The 18,026-nt window shown below is 42.7% G+C and overlaps 1 protein-coding gene across 1 annotated transcript; it reads left to right on the top strand.

Annotated features, from left to right (window-relative positions):
• Positions 1-5,358: 5,358 nt before the first annotated feature.
• ACOD1 (aconitate decarboxylase 1) lies at positions 5,359-15,156 on the top strand. The gene is made up of 5 exons (XM_056109977.1): positions 5,359-5,444; positions 10,030-10,191; positions 11,297-11,386; positions 12,995-13,200; positions 14,214-15,156. The coding sequence occupies exons 1-5, from the start codon at positions 5,433-5,435 to the stop codon at positions 15,154-15,156; spliced, it is 1,413 nt and encodes a 470-aa protein (XP_055965952.1). The 5' UTR covers positions 5,359-5,432.
• The last annotated feature ends 2,870 nt before the right edge of the window (positions 15,157-18,026 follow it).

Below are 18,026 nucleotides of genomic sequence, written 5' to 3'. Positions count from 1 at the left end.
ATTAACAATAGCACAGCGGGTAGGGCGTTCGCCTTACAAGTGGCCAACATGGCCGACCCGAGTTCGATTCCTCCGCCCCTCTCGGAGAGCCCGGCAAGCTACCGAGAGTATTCGATATGCCAGACACAGTAACAACAAAGTCTCCAATGGAGACGTTACTGGGCCCGCTCGAGCAAATCGACGATCAACGGGAGGGCCTTTACCTTACCTTACCTATGAATTAACAAAAATCGAATCAGAGAAACCAGACTTGATTATTATCATTATGCTTTCCCATAAAACATAGGCTTTCCCCCAAAGTGAAACTTATTTTTAAGGAACCCAAAATGAACTTAACAAATTTTGCTTAAAATATACAGGGAATTCAATGAACGAAAAAGAAAATGAAAATTCAAATGAACCCAGTCAACTTTGTTTTTGTTTGGGAAGCCACACCCAGCAATGCTCAAAGCATACTCCTGGTTCTGTGCTCAAGAATCATTCCTGGGGGGGGCTCTGGGGGGCCCATATGTTTTACTGAGGACAAATTCTCTCCAATCCCCCATAATTTCTTTTGAGGAAAATGATTCAATTAAATGGTTCTTGTTTTTAATAGTTTACATCCTTACACTTTCAATTTGTTGCTCCATACATTTTTTCATTTATTCTTTTAACTCATATTCTCAAGTCATCCTTTATGACTGGCACAGCTATTGTCAAGATAAAGAGAAATATCTGTTCATTGTATTGTACTTTCTGTCAAGCAAGTCATTATAAACACATATACATGTCATATACATGTGTATACACACATATGTCTCTTCTTTCCATTGGAAAAGATGAGAGAGTAAATTTCATTCATATTTTAGTTTAGCATAATCACTATATTCGATGCATCAAGTTTCCATTAATTCATTCAATAAAATTGTCCTCACATTGTGAGGAACGCTGTGTTAGCCCCTGGGGGAGAGGGATTCACAGGGGATATCTTTCAAAAGAATTACTCCTTATCACAAGAGGTATAGCAAGGGCATCCTGATGCCCCATGAAAAAGGCATTTAGGACATCTGACTAAAATTTAGGATGTTCGGGAAGAGATGCAGCCTCATCTGGCGTTTCTAACCAGCAGTACCATTAACATTTTGCAGTAGTGAATTTTTCACTTGTAGGGATGCCTGGTCTATTATAGGATGGTTGAGGCATACCTGAACCTGCCCAGAAGCTGCAATTTACTTAATGTTTTCAGATGTCTCAACTGTCTCTTAAGGGACAAACTCGTCCCCAGCTAAAAACCACTGATTTAAATGGAAGATAATAGAAGGCTGTGGGGCGAGGAGAGAAGAAATAGATGTGTTGTGGAAAGAAACAGAGAAGAGGAGGAGGAAAGCTGGTACAATGGTTTCCTTAGGTGCTAAGCCCCTGGTCCCTTGCATGGGAGCAAGATGCTAAATCTGAAGAGATAACTAAGGGGAGATCTTCAGGCTCCATGTAAGTCATGTTAACTGTTTCAAGTGGGCATTAAATTACCCTCAAGACTGCCACTTAACTCAGTGTGCCTTAATTATCTCAGCTGATTGTGAAGGTCAGGAATCCCAGGGCAGCTTAACTCTGTTGCTCTGGCTTAGGGTCACTCTCAAGATTGCCCTCTCTGGAGCTGGGGCTGCTAAAGGAGGATGAGCTCCCACAGTGGCTGGCAGTAGGCCCAGATCCTTCCCAAAGGTTCTCCCACAGGGATGAAGGCTACATTGCTTCTCTCCAAGACAGTGATGGAAGAGAAGACTTGCATTTACAAGCAATCACCCTGGCTTCTAATTTTATTTTGTTTGAGGGCCACACCCAGTTGTGCTCATGGCATACTCCTGGCTCTGGGCTCAGGGATCACTCCTAGCACGGACTCTGGAGAACAAATTCAGGTGAATCACATTCAAGACAAGTAACCTTTATTATCTTCTGTATTACCTCTCCAGTACGTTATTTCTACTTAAAGCTAGGCACAAAGGGCAACAGGAAACCATCAGCCACTTGGAATTGAAAAGTACCATCAATAGACAATTTGCCAGTTAAGCCCCTGGATAGTTAGAACTTGATCCTAATTAAAGAGGGCTTTCGAATTGTTCACAGTTCTATAAAATCAGTGATTAAACTAGCAAATGATTGAACTAACTTCTAAATTCAATATTAGCAAAATTTAAGCCCAAAGGAGCTGAAATAGTAAAGCTTTGACATTGAAGATATTGATGAAAACCATCATTTCATTATCAAGCCTTTTCCACTGTGAGGTGATAAAGTCCCTCAGAGGCATTCATCCTTAATTTTTTTTTGGTAAAGAACAATGGTCACAGGAGTGTCTAAGTGACTAAGAATGGATATTAAAGCTGAAAACTCCAGAACTTGCAATGGGGATAATGCTTACGACAGTTCTGCCTGCAGTATTTTCCAAACTGGATATTTGTTTTCTTTCAACTCAATGATAAAACAAAAACAAGAGTAACAACAACAAAAACCCCAAATTTATTTAAACTATCTAGCAGTAAGTCCCATAATTCCATAATGGTTGTTCTCAGTTGTTGGAATCCATCCAGATGTCTCCCCAATCCCCAAAGATTCAAGAACCATTTGGGGAGCCGGAGCAATAGTACAGTGGGTAGGGCATTTGCTTTGCACGTAACTGACCCGGGTACAATCCCCAGCATCCCATATGGTCCCCCAATGCTCATCCTTCAAAATCAAGTATCCCATCAATAGATACATCTCACACCTTTCACAAAATGTTAAAAATAAACAAAAGGCACCTACATTACCCCAGGTAAGGACTTGCCACTACAACCGAAGACTAGAAGCAGGAGACAGATGAAATGGTCAAACTCAAGCTACCTTTTTATTTAAGAAAACCAGAAAGTAGCAAAGACACTCTTGCATGGGCAGGGAGTGGGGGGTCCAAGAGGAAGAGGTCTTTGTTTCCACTTTCTTACAGTTCAAGATTTCCTGCCTTTCCAAATCCTGGGAAACACCTGAAATGGGAGTTCCTCATTAAACTTGGCCATTTTTGTGAGTTACCAGTTTCATGATAACTATGAACTGTCATGGCACTGGTCTATTGTCTTCAGGCTTCCTCTGACATTGAGGCATGTATGTGAAGACAGAGGCAGAATATTCTGATGGCAGTCACCTGGCTGTGCTATCAGGCCCCACCATTTTTCACATCCCATTCTCAGTTGCACTCCTTGACCCACATCCTACCTCTACCTATTTCCCTTATTCCCTGCCCTTCCCTAAATACCAACATTACACAACTTACATTTCTCCCCTCTGATCTGTATCTTGAGCAAAACAAACCTTGCCTTCATTCCCCAAATCACAACTGACACTGGGCTATCAACTTTCCTGGGCATATTCTGTTGTAGAATCTATTCTGCTGGACTGGAGCGATAGCACAGCGGGTAGGGTGTTTGCCTTGTACACAACCGACCTGGGTTCAGTTCCTCCACCCCTCTCAGAGAGCCCAGCAAGCTACTGAGAGTATCTCACCCACACAGCAGAGCCTGACAAGCTACCTGTGACATATTCGATATGCCAGAAACAGTAACAAGTCTCACAATGGAGACGTTACTGGTGGCTGCTCAAGCAAATCAATGAACAACAGGATGACAGTGACAGTGACATTCTGTTGTAGAAAAAAAAATTCAAATTAGATATCTGATGTCAAATTAGACATCTGATTCCATTGCTCCTTCATTGCTCCTGAGCTCCTGATGTCTGTTTGCACTGTCCCTCCAGAGGAGCTCACTTCTCTCCAACCGCCACTGCACACCTCTTAAAACCAGAGTTTCCTGAAGGTCTCCTCACATCTCACTCTTGACCCTGTCTTCAGAACCTAGGCAGTTTCCTGCAGGCTCCAAACCAGAGAAATACACTACTTGTCTTCCACACCCTTAGAAAGTGTCTGTCTACAAGACACTTTAGCAATTTCTATTTTTGCAAAGCAGTTAAGCTTCTTTTTGCCTAAAATGCCCTAATTCTGAGTTAGGATTGGAACAGAACCACAAGGCCACAAAGCTCACTGATGTAATCCTAACAATATAATACTAACTGCTGCTAGAATAACAAGCTCATTATTCATGATTTATTCTTGTTTGGGGGTTTGGGGGAGTCACACCTAGCCATGCTCAGAAGTTATTCCTGGCTCTGCACTCAGGAAACACTTCTGGTGGTGCCCAGGCGATCATAAGGGATGCCAGGGACTGAACCCAGGTCAGCCGCAAGCAAGGCACACTTCTTACCCCTGAACTATCTCTCCAGACCAAGCTCAGACTTTAAAAGGTCATTAACTTTTTTTAAAGCCCATAACTCATTTTCATATAGTCATTGTAGGTATAACCAATAAGCAGTCCAAGAACACTTAATGGGAGAAGAGCCATAGTACAGCAAATGGGGTGTTTGTCTTGCACTCAGTTAACCTTGGTTCAATCCCAGGCTTCCTATATGGTCTCCTGAGAACCACCAGGTGTAATTCCTGAGTGCAGAGCCAGGGGTAACCCTTGAACATCACAGGATGTGACCAAAACAGCAAAAAAATATTAATAAACAACCACAAACAACAACAACAAAACCACCAAGACACTGACAACCGCCAAGAGGACAGGAGCTAGATCTAGACAAGATGAGTCACACTGATTGATTAAAAACAAAAGGTTCAGATGACTGTTTAAGTCAACTTAATGGGATATGGGTGGAAGCAGGTAGTTTATCCCCAAAACTAGGCAGATATATCTAAAATCTCATATTTGCATATATGGGAAATGCAGTTCAGAAACAAACAAAGACTCTTGAAAGAAGTGCCCTTAGCATCCCCCCAAAAGTGCCCTTTTAGGTTCTTAATCTCAAGTTTCAGGAACATTTGGATGTTGCTAGACAGATGGGACCATCAGGGATGAGATAATGGGAAAAGTAAAAATGTGCCTCAACTATTGCACATGCCCTATTTTAACCTAGCCACGATTTAGGGCTATGTAACTCATTAGCAGGTCTATGGATTTCATTTTTGACTTTTTGCTTAACTTCCCTACATTCATGCACATTTCTCTAGGATAAAATTTTGGAAGTGGAATTCCTAGATAAAAGAGCATAGTTTTCTGGGATGGATACAGTGTCCTGTGATGGCATGTCAGCCTAAGATGCTGCTCTTGATATCAATGTGCTTGTCCAGTGCCTGTGGGAAGACACTTGATCATCTCTGTTGTGCTTCCTGGTCATGTTGAATCGTCAAATTGTGTGCATCAAGCAACTCATTTATAAGGGAAGATGGGAAGGTATCCTCCGGAAGTGTTGAAATAGTGGAAATTACAGAGTGAAAGTGAAAGAGTTTGAGAGAAGTGAGGATATAAAGTCAGTCAGTCTTTCAGCAGAGAGATCACCACTCTTCACTCCTGGGATAACCTCTTCCTTGGAACAAGATGATTCGAAAGGTATTGATACATTTTATGTGGCTTATTTCTCTTTAGAGCAATGTAGTGTTCAAATTTTAGTGGCTTTCCCTCTTGTCCTTTCTTTTCATTGTTGTGATGTTCAGAGTTGGCACACTGGGTTGTCTGACTGTGATTCTGGGTACTTTGTTGCAGTGCCCAGGAGATCACACAGTGTGCTGTGGTGCTGGGGACCAGTTATGTGGAGTGCTCCCACGACTCAAACTCTTGGACTCAGGCCAGAGCGATAGTACAGCAAATAGGGTGTTTGTCTTGCACACAATTAACCTAGGTTCGATCCCCAGCATCCTATATAATTCTCCAAGCACTACCACAAGTAATTCTTGAGTACAAAGTCAATAGTAACCCCTGATTATCACCAGGTATGACTAAAAAAAAAATCCTCTTTGCCTCATACCTGCAAAGCAAGCTCTCGATCACTGTGCCTGGTCCTAAATAATTTACTTCAACTGACTTTTTATATTGCCTTTACCTTTGTAAATTTCTCAGTTGCTCTCTCCTCTTAATACAACCCACTTCACTTCAAAAGTGCCATAAGGAGGAGGACACTCTCATCAGTGCTCAGGCGCTATTCCTGACTTTGTAACCAGAAGTCAATCCTGGAGGTGCTCATGGGACCATATGTGGTATTGGGGATAGATCCAGAATTGGCTGCTTCTTTGTTATTCTTGTTTTGGGGTCACCCCCCCCCCCCTGGTGAAACTCAAGGGCTACTCCTGGCTCTGCACTCAGGAAGCACTTCTGGATCAAAGGACTGTATGAGATGCTAGGCATCGAACCTGGGTCAGCCACATCCAAGGCAAGTGCCTACCCACTGCACTCTCTCTCTCTGGCATTTCAATTTCTCATAACGCCAGGATATTGACTTAACTGCCTTTCGCTGTTTTACCAGTGTTTGTTGCCAAATAAGAGACAAGTTTCTGCTAAAGAAAATAAGGCAGACAATGAGTCAGTGTAAGCTCTGATTTTTGACTTCTTAGCATTTTCTGTGGCCACGTTGTATTTCCAAGTTGCATTTCTAAGTGTCTGTTGACACTCCTTGGCCGTTTGGAGAAACTTTTTTTTAACAGGACCCCTAACATCTTGGCTCAGTATTACAGAGCATTGGTTACTCTGGACAAAGAGCAAAAACTTGTGAGATATATTAGAAGATAGCAGAGTTTGCCTTAATTTATATCCCAATCGCAGTATTTACTAAAAAAGTATTTACTAAAAGATGTGCATGCCACAAGGAAGTTGGGAAACCCAAAATGTAATAGATGCATGCAGGGTAGCTGATGCTGAAAGGCCACACGTTCCTCCCTCAGGGCTCCCTTCCTGGAAAGAGTTTGTTGTTCTCTAGCATATGTGGGGGTGCTCAGGACTTGTCACAGATCCCCACAGGGCCCAACTGCCACAACTGGTACCATGGGACCCTGTGGATAGATGCCACAGTAATTTTCCCCTCCACCAACATATGCATTCTGGGCACACCTAGCTCCTGGGAATTCCTTCTCAAGTCAACCTAGAAGATATGGACAATCACCAGATGCTGTGGGCACTGTGGGAATTGTGAGGGCAGGACAAGAGTTTGAAAGGAGGTAGTTTAGCTTACAACAAAGGATCTAAGCAATGCTTCTGACTCTTAAAGTTTTATTTGCTGATTTTCAACCCACTACTTCCCCCTCTCTTCCTCTGTCTGGCCCTGAATATGTCGAGTCAAATTTTCATCATCATGAAAAAGCCAGTCACTGTGGTTCTTCCCAAATCAGGGAACTTTGCACTAATACCTTGTTTCTCTCTGAGTATTTTCTCCCTTCTCTCCCTCCTCCAGCCTCCCCTCATCTCTCTAAAAAAGTTACTTTCAAAGTCAAAGTAACCAAAGGCAGGTGAAATGAAGTAGCTAATTGGTGGTCAGGCTGAAACACTTCACTTGGGCATAAATTCATCTCTGAGGGGAAGCGGGCATATTGCCAAGGACCCCAAAGGCCTCAGGTCCTCTAACCAAGTAAACCCTTAACTTCCAGCTGCCTTTTCACATTAAGTATCTGATGTACAGAGAAACAAAGTAACCTGTACAATCATGCAGTAATCATAGGGAAGTGGTAGCACTCTGCATTTACAAAATAATACCCCATGCTAGGCTGGCAGTGAAATGATACAAGTCATACTACTGTGATACTATTTGATAACAGATGCTCTCTTATGAAGAAGTACCAAAAATAACTGCAATGGAAGGACTTGATATTTATCTGGGGCTGGTGGGGTCACACCCAGCAGTACTCGGGAATTGCTCCTAGCTCTGTGCTTCGAGGTAACTTCTGGAGGTGCTCAGGGGACCATAAGTAGTGCAGGGGATCAAACCAAAGTCAGCTGTGTGCAAGGTCAGCTCCTTACCTCCTAGGCTATCTCTCTGATTCCAGAATTTATAACTCAGGGGAATTGCAATGGACTCTGCAACTGAGGGAATCCAAATGAGCCTCAGTTTTCCATTTTCCAGTTTTGTGGCTAGAAGCAGAGTCTTTTCTTCTAGAAACAGACTTCACTTCCATTTAATAAGTTCCACTTAACAATTTCATCACCCTTGCCCAGAAGTCTGTGCCACTTCTCTATTCCCCAGTGGCAGAGACTACAGCTTCCTCATCCAGAATTGGGGCTGCAGTGCGAATCTCTACCTGCTTTATTACCTATATCATTCTCCATAGGGATTGTGTCTACAGCACTCTTTCTTTTTTTTTCTTTTTGCTTTTTGGGTCACACCCAGCGATGCTCAGGAATTTCTCCTGGCTCATGCACTCAGGAATTATTCCTGGCAGCTTGGGGGACCATATGAGATGCTGGGAATCGAACCCAGGTCGGCCACATGCAAGGCAAACTTTAATGAAGTAGCACCTACCATTTACCCTCAACTGCAAATCTCTTAACTCAGTCTTCCAGCATGCAACTCTGCAGCTGGAGCTGCCCAATTTACTTCACCCTCTCATGCTTTAAGTCCTAACCCACTGCAGCCTCTCAACAATTCACCTTCAGTCTGATCCCCTGCCCACCACCTGCTGACTCCCATAAGTTTTTATAACCAGCAGAGGTATCAGCACCTCCAAATACTTGCCACCAGCAGAGAGAACAAGTGGTTCTCAGCCATAACTTTGTATATTCTAATAGTAGTTGTTTCAAAAATCGTTAGAGATGATGAAAATGGCATTTAATTAATATAATCTGAATATTATCATTTTGGCATGTGGTCATTTCATCATGTTTTATAGTTATATAGTTAATGAGATGTTCTCTATTCTCTTTTGCTTGCTGGCTTTTGGAGTCCAGTATTCCCTGGACCTTGGTGCCATATCTCATTTGGACTAGTCACATTTCAAATGTTCAGGCACCACATATGGAGAGTGATCATACTGCACTAGAGCACATAATATCACCTGGAGATCTTGGGCTGTACTTGGAGCTCAAAGGTAGAACATGCCTTGCCTCGGAGAAGCTCCAAGAACATTGCCCAGGCAAGCCCCCCAGCACCAACAGGTCTGATCCACCAGGCTGAGAAGTGGTCCCAGGTTCCCAAGAGCCACTGTGGCAGCTCCCCATCCTCCCCAACTACCTTAAATCATAGAGCGATCTTAAAGAAGACACAGAATCCTGATCTGCTTTCAAAGATTCTAGACCTCGGAGGGGAACTACAATGTTCATTATTTCTGGTGAACATGTTCATCACAGCATTCCTTAGGAATCAGGGGCTTAAACTCTGGCTTTATACATCTTAGAGTTACCCTCAAGTGATGTCACTTCCATAAGTCTCCTCACCAGCAGTGGGACTCATAGGACCTACCTGAAGACCTCTGAGTCCCAAATGGATACTGTATTTAAAATACTTAGTGCCGGGTCCATATGGAAGAATGGAGCTGCTGGCTCTCCGAGTGCATCCCGAGCCTGGGCATGTCCATTGTCTAGGTCAGTTGCCCCCCACCCACTCCAACAACATGCTTCCCTGCACCTTGGCCCACGCCCTCCATTATTATCATCTACCTCCAGGCCTATGCCCTCAATTCAGTGAGGACAGAAACTGGCTGTTGTCTTTTCCTTACACTTTGTCTCCCACAGAGTCATCAATTTTATTGTTTGGTTTTTTGGTGAAGGAAGGTTGTTCCCAAGTTGTGATCAGGGGTGGCGCCTCTAGGGACCCTCCCAGGATGCACAGCCAACCAGGTGCCCAGTTCAAGGTCTGGGCCTGAGGATGAGGTGCTGCGTGGGCCATCTGGTGCTGAAGGGATTACTTCAACCACTTGGTGGTGCTTGGGGCCACCAGAGCTGCATGCAAGGATGCTCAGGGGTCAATGTGATAACTGGAATTGAACTGGAGTGAGCCACATGCAATACATTTGCCTCCAACTCCACACTATCACTCTCCAACAACCCCCCCCCATACCCCAGTATTCATTGTTCTTCAGCAATTACATGTAGCTCAATTGGGTTTTGTTTGGTGTTATCAACTCTTTACATCAAAGCATCTCCAGTTCTCACCTAGAAAGGAAACATGCAAATGTCAAGTGAGGGGAGTCCTCTTAAAATATTCTTTCTTTTTCAGTCTGTCACAGAGAGCTTTGCCAAACTGATCCATGGCCTGAAAGTGGAACACCTGACAGATCAAGTTCTTCAGAGGAGCAAGAGGATGATTCTGGATACTCTGGGTGTTGGCATCCTGGGAACTAGTACAGATGTGTTTCACAAAGCCAGCAAATATAGTAAAGTAATGAATTCCATATCTATTTTAGATATTCTCAAGTATGCACACATGTCATCTAATCACACAAAGTGTGACCCATGAATGTACTGCCAGAGATGTGAGCTTATGTTCTACTACTCTGTGCATTGTTGGAGAAAGTTTCTGGATTTTCTAATTTAATATTCACTGAAATATTGCTTAATTTAACATTCATCTAGATCTTATCGTGAACCACTATCTTAAGACCAGTCTTAAGACCAATATTTTTTGGGGGGAGGTGGGTTTGGGAGGAGGGCCATACCCAACAGTACTCAGAGGTTATTCCTGGCTTCTGCACTCCTGGTGAGCTCAAGTACCATATGGAATGCTGGGTATCAAACCTGGGTCAGCCATTTGCAAGTCAAATGCCCTACCTGCTATAATATCACTCTGGCTCCTAAAGACTGATATTAATACTAGTAACACCTCAGTTTATAATTATTGTGTCTGAAAGCACATATTTGTTGTTTTGGCTTTTGGGTCACACCCAACTGTGCTTAGGGCTTACCCTGGTTCTGTGTTCTGACATCATACTTGTCAGTGTGTCTGGGATGACATGGGGTGCTGGAGATTGAACCCATGTTGCCCATGTGCAAGGCAATCATGTTAGCCTCTATACTATCTCTCTGGTCCCTGAAACTACAACTTTATGAGAGTTTAGAGGCAATAGAATCTAGCCCAAATCATTTGTTCGCACAAAGATGTCAAGATTCTCTGGGAAAAAGACTTGGTCAGGACTCTGAGCCAGGAGGAGGTTTAGATATGGAGATCTCCAAAGGATATGCTCGGTAGACATTTGGCAGTATAGACACTGTCTCCCGTATTTACCTTAAGTGAGAAAGAATAAATTCAGATTACACTCGCTGGATCACTTCTGGATCATGATGTACAGTGACAAGTAGTACCTCCTTTCCCTTCCCTGGAGAAAGTGTCCTACAAACAGGAGTGGAGTCCATTGATAGGAGCTCCAACCTAGCACAAAAGATTCAAACAAGGGTTATTAAAGCAGTGCTTCTGAGGATGAAGAATAATTCTTAAAGTGATGATTTGGCATGCTGTGTTCACACTGACAAGCATTCTTTTGTTCTAGATATACAGTTCCAACTTATCCAGCACTGTTTGGGGCCGTCCTGACTTGAGACTTCCACCAACATATGCTGCTTTTGTTAATGGTGTAGCTGTAAGGAATTTTTAATATCTTCTCAACTTCTGATCTATCATGTTCTATCAGAGTCATAAAATATCTCAGAAATCACCTTATTTCTATATTTTATTGATGAAATCTTTGAAGTTCAGAGAGATGAACTGACTTTCCCTCTCTTTTACGTAATAATTTCAGTTTCCATGTTTTTGTAGTGAATTGATATTTTTCAAATAAATTATGAAACAGAAGAAATAAGAAAGAAGAGATTAAAAATACTTAAAGTATCTCAATTCTCAACTTTGACTTATATATAACAAACAATATAAGCCACAATATCCTTTTCAACTACTGCTCCCTCCTTTGCAACTAGTACCAGTTCCTATTCTGTAACTCTCTTTCCATTCATTCATTTATTTAGTCACTCAACCGATATTCAAGAAAAGAAATGATTATGGCCATATGGTGAGCCCAAAACTTGGCAATTTCCATTTAAAACAATTCACATGCTTTTTCTGTGTGTTGTGGGATACAATTTAAACATAAATGTGCTGGGATTTCTGAGATACTGTAGTTTTCAGAGATAGAGATCAAATACTGACAGTAAACCCAATGGTGCATCCAGGAATAGATGTCCTATAAACCAGGGGAAATGCAGCTGCCATGCCCAGTAGACATAAACATCTATATTTAAAATGAACTTCTGGTTATTACAATTTTGTATAAGGAAAAAATAAACTGATGAGGATGAGGATAACTAAAACCTTAGAACAAAAATACTGTTTTTGACCACAACACCCAAAAGGAGACAGAGAACACAGGGGATTGCCCTGCCACAGAGGCGGGGGGGATGGGGGGGATGGGCGTGGGGGGAATATTATCCATGGTGGTGGAAAATGGGCACTGGTGGAGGGATGGGTATCTGATCATTGTATAATCGAAACCCAAGCACAAAAAATTGTAAATCTACAACTGTACCTCATGGTGTTTCACTAATAAAAAAAAATTTTTTTAAATACTGTTTTTATGATATATCTTAATAATTACTCGGGGTTCAACAATTCTTGGCAATCTTTCCACAGTTTAAAATTGCTTCGCATTATTACAAAAAAAGTATGGCCTTTTATACTGTAAATAACAAAAAATTTTTATGGGGAGGCTTTCCTTTTCTACTTGTTAGATAAGGATAATCTGATCTTTTGGGGACAAGGTAGCAATCCTGAGAACCAACCTCTCCGATGCTGGCTCTTGCCACTGGACTCACCTCAGTGTCCTGGCATCAATGACAATAAAGTTTTAGTCTAACTTGTTGAAAGGTGAAAGTGGGGAGAAGAAACAATCACTGTAGTTCTATAACTTAATTTAGATCTCACATGGGCTGTGGCAGAGAACTCTGACCAAGCTCCATGTGGCTCAGGAGCTACTCCCCAAGCTCCTTCCTGACATGGACAGAGGACAGCATATCTTGTGCCTAGCCATATGATTGATAATCACAGCAGATGAGAGATTTTTATTTTCTCAGAATCAAAGTTATAAATCTCGTATCAAACCCGGCTACTAGTAAACAAACCACTTCTAGTCCAAAAGTCAATGCATTCATGGAAAATACATTTTGAGTAATTGGCTATTGTGTGTCTGTTGACATAGATTCATTCAATGGATTTTGATGACACATGGCACCCTGCCACCCACCCTTCCGGAGCCATCCTTCCTGTCCTCATGTCTCTCTCAGAAGCGCTGCCTCCAAGTCCCAAGTTCTCTGGCCTTGATCTGTTGCTGGCTTTCAACATTGGGATTGAAGTGCAAGGCCGATTAATGCACTTCTCCAAGGAAGCCAGTGACATTCCAAAGAGGTAAGTTGCAACCTATATCCCTTCTGTGCTCAATGGGACTCTCCACAGAGTTTACTCACACATAGGGAGGCTCCGTTAAAGATGTTCATGCTCTTGCTGGCAGATAATTTGATCCACCAGTCACACATCAAACCCTTCATCTAAGATATGACCTCGGAACTACTAATAAAAAGACATCTGGGCTTCAACAGCCAATCAAGCAACCAGGACTATAAAATAAATTGGGACCCATGTCTATCTGTTATCCAGAGGTACCCAGAATATTCCTGAACTTATGCCTAAACAGATTCTGTGAAAATGATTGCAAGAACATTCAGAATATCTTATTTATTTATTTATTTATTTATTTATTTAATGGACCACACTCCTCAGTGCTCAGGGTTTACTCCTGGCTCTGTGCTAAGGAATCACTCCTGGTGGTGCTCAGGTGACCATATGGGATGCCAGGGATTGAACCCAGTTGATTGTGCGCAAGACAAGCCCTTAGTGCCATAAGAACATTTAGAATATCTTAAATCTGACTGTTCAGCTCATCGATCAAAAAGCGATCAAATATTGGTTGTCTCATCTGGTTCAGTCTAATATTTATGGTGCCGCTTGGTCCAGATAGCTGGGAGAGAAGTAAATAGGAAGTGAGAAAACTGTGGCAGTTTGATCAGACTCCCCAGGGTTTAATAATTTTGCATCCATTTTCAGCAATCGACAATTTTTGCTTCCTGGCAATAACAACAACAACACAATTTGTAAAGAATTACTGTGTTCAAGCATAGCTGTAAACATGCAGAACACAAAGTCTTAAGCGATAGAAAACATTATCTGTGTCTTTCATAGCTTTAAGTGAGAGAAAACAGGCACAGACAAGTTGAGAAATTTTCCCAGACTCGCTCAGCTAATAAGCACAAGAGTTGAGATGTCAAACCAGATAGTCTGGCTCCACACTCTGCCCCCGGCCGCCTCTACCCATACACCTTCCTGGAAATCGGGGTTGAAACTCTTCATCATTGGCTTTTCAGGTTCCATCCGCCGTCAGTGATCGGAACTCTGGGGAGTGCTGCGGCTGCATCCAAGTTTCTAGGACTGAGCATGGCTAAATGTCAGGAGGCCCTGGCGATTGCTGTGTCTCACGCGGGGGCACCCATGGCCAACGCTGCCACCCAGACCAAGCCTCTCCATATTGGCAATGCTGCCAGGCACGGGATAGAAGCTGCATTCCTGGCGACGCTGGGACTCCACGGCAACAGGCAGGTCTTGGACCTGGAGACAGGGTTTGGGGCCTTCTACGCCAACTATGCCCCCAAAGTCCTTCCAGACCTCGATGCCCACACCTGGCTGCTGGACCAGCAGGATGTGGCCTTCAAGCGTTTCCCTGCACACCTGGGCACCCACTGGGTGGCCGACGCAGCTGCAGCTGTGAAAGAGCATCTCGTCAGAGCGCAGGTGCCTGTGGAGCGCATCGAGAGAATCGTGCTGAGAATCCCCGACGTTCCATACGTGAACAGGCCCTTCCCCGAGTCAGAGCATGAAGCCCGTCACTCTTTCCAGTATGTGCTCTGTGCCCTGCTCCTTGATGGGAACGTCACGGTCCCGTCCTTTCACAAAGGTCAGATCAACAGAGCACAGGTAAGAGAGCTGCTCGCGAAGGTGCGGCTGGAGCATCCGCTGGACAACCTTCCAAATTTCAACACAATGTACTGTGAAGTGAGTGTCACCCTTCAGGATGGGGTCACGTTCACCGAGCGCTCTGATGCCTTCTACGGTCACTGGAGGAAGCCACTGAGCTGGAAGGACCTGCAGGACAAGTTCAGAGCCAACACCTCCGGGACGCTGCCTTGCGACGGCGTAGAAAAACTTATTGAGATGGTGGAAAACCTGGAGGAACTGGAAGACTGTTCTGTGTTAACCCCCATTTTAAAAGGTCTGTCTCCATCGGAGATGGTCTCAAAATCTAACATTTGAGACTTCCCTTCTGGCCCTTTGAAAGATACCCATCATCTCAATGACATTTGTGTCTGCGGGGAAAGTCAATGATTTGCACTTTTGAACCAGGATCTGCCCAGAAAGGAATGCAGCAAGGTCAAGAGATCCCGGATGGTGGAACTGCCTACACATAAAAGGAATTCTTGTCCCATCCACTGTGCAATACATTTCCAAACATGTAGCATAAGGTCATTAAATGCATAAAAACACGGTTTTGGCTTTGAAAGCGTTTATAAGGCTGAAATTCAATGCCACCTTGTACTATGCTTGCAAATTAAAACTTTCAGTGGTGGTTTTTATTTGCAGATTTCATAAAACCTCAAGGTATAGAGGATTTAGAACCCCTCGGTGTATTTGCCGTTGATGGAGGTTTCTGATCTGTTGCATCATCAGTAGATCTTATTCAATGGGTGATAGCCTTCTACAGGAAAGGAATGTATTTAGTTTTCAATATAAAGGCTTAAAGATTGAAATCCTGCCTCTACACCTACTAGATGTGACCTTGAGTGTAACTGGGTATGTTCTGACTTTGTTTTCTCTACTTGTGAAGTGGTAATAAAAAGAAAAACTGACAAAAAAAAAAAGAAGTTGTGTGATTCTGGAAACAATGCTCCTGTCACCTTTTGCTACAAAAACATTTTTGGAAAAAAAACATCATGGCTAAAATTCCTGAAGTATAATAAAGAGCTATAATATATATACACACATACAGGCAATTAAATAATAGTAAAGTAAGTAAAGGCCCTCCCGTTGATCATCAATTTGCTTGAGCGGGCCCAGTAATGTCTCCATTGGAGACTTTGTTGTTACTGTGTCTGGCATATCGAATACATCACGGGTGGCTTGCCAGGCTCTGCCGTGTGGGCGAGATACTCTCGGTAGCTTGCCGGGCTCTCCGAGAGGGGCGGAGGAATCGAACTCGGGTCGGCCATGTTGGCTGAGTGCAAGGCAAACGCCTACCGCTGTGCTATCGCTCCAGCTTTTTATATAATAACTATATAAAATTATATCTGTGGGAGAGAGATAATACAGCAGGTAGGATGTTTGCCTTGCACAGGTTCAATCCCTGGCTTCCCATATGATCCCCTGAGCACTGTCAGAAGTGATTCCTGAGTGCAGAGCCAGGACTAAATCTTGAGCACTGCTGTGTATGCCCCCTCCAAAAAAAAACAACTAAATGTATTCTAGAATTAAAATTCCATCATCAATAGCAGATATAAGCAGGAAGTTACGAATGTTTCTAAATATGCCATCTCATTTAAGGGCAAAATTGTTTATTTTGTTTATTCAGAACTTTGATTCCTCAGTATGCATGTTGAAATTTCTAAGGTAATCATTAGAATACAGCGACAGAATGTTATCATAGACTAAATGAGAGGAATCAGAAAAAATCCAAAGACACAATTTTAAAATTTAAAATCCAAACAGTGACCAAAATACAAAGACAGTCTACAGAATGGGAAAGAATATTCACCGAATACACATCTGACAAGGGGTTGATATCAAGGATATACAAAATACTGGTTAAACTCCACAAGAAGAAAACATCCAACCCCATCCAAAAATGGGGCAATGAAATGAACAGAAACTTTCTCAAAGAAGAAATCCGAATGGCAAAAAAGCACATGAGAAAATGCTCTACATCATTAATCATCAGGGAGATGCAGATCAAAACCACAATGAGATACCATCTCACACCTCAGAGACTGGCCCACATTCAAAAGAGCAAAAGCAACCGATGCTGGCGTGGATGTGGCGAGAAAGGGACACTCCTTCACTGTTGGTGGGAATGTCCACTGGTTCAGCCCTTCTGGAAAACAGTATGGATGATTCTCAAAAAATTAGAAATTGAGGTCCCATTTGACCCAGCAATACCACTCCTGGGAATATATCCCAGAGAGGCAAAAATGTATAGTCGAAGTGACATCTGCACTTGTTTGTTCATTGCAGCACTCTTTACAATAGCCAGAAACTGGAAGAAACCTGAATGCCCAAGAACAGATGACTGGTTAAAGAAACTTTGGTACATCTACACAATGGAGTACTATGTAGCTGTTAGAAAAGATGAAGTCATGAAATTTACATACAAGTGGTACAATATGGAAAGTATCATGCTAAGCGAAATGAGTCAGAAAGAGAGGGATAGACATAGAAAGATTGCATTCATCTGGGGGATATAAAGTAACAAAGTATGAGATTAATACCCAAGAATAGCTGAGATCAGCACCAGGACGATTACTCCATAACTTAGAGGCCAGCCGGGTATCCTAGAGGAAAGGGCAGTTCAGATAGAGAAGGGAGCACCAAATAAAGGGTGTTTGGAGATGCATGTCGAAAGTAGACTATGGACTGAACATGTTTGCCACTCAATGCCTCTTTTGCAGACCACAACACCCAAAAGGAGAGAGAGAACACAGGGGATTTCCCTGCCACAGAGGCAGGGGGGATGGGGGGGATGGGGGTGGGGGGGATATTATCCATGGTGGTGGAAAATGGGCACTGATGGAGGGATGGGTATCTGATCATTGTATAATTGAAACCCAAGCACAAAAAATTGTAAATCTACAACTGTACCTCATGGTGTTTCACTAATAAAAAAAAAAAGGGAAAAAAATTTAAAATCCAAAGAGCACAATTTTAATGACACAAAAAAATACAAATAGATTTATAATTATAAAAAATCAGTAAATGGTCCTCCTAACCCGTGTTTTCCCTGGCCATGGATATTAGTCTTCATATATATATATATATTATACATATACCACAAATAAGTGTAATCATTCTATATCTGTCCCTCTCCTTCTGACTCATTTCACTCAGCACGATACTCTCCCATGTCCATCTATTTA

This window comes from Sorex fumeus, unplaced genomic scaffold, assembly GCF_029834395.1.
Source record: "Sorex fumeus unplaced genomic scaffold, SorFum_2.1 ptg000008l, whole genome shotgun sequence".
NCBI classification, from domain to species: domain Eukaryota; kingdom Metazoa; phylum Chordata; class Mammalia; order Eulipotyphla; family Soricidae; genus Sorex; species Sorex fumeus.
The sequence above is the reverse complement of the archived record's forward strand: the minus strand, read 5'-3'. Positions and strand labels throughout refer to the sequence as shown.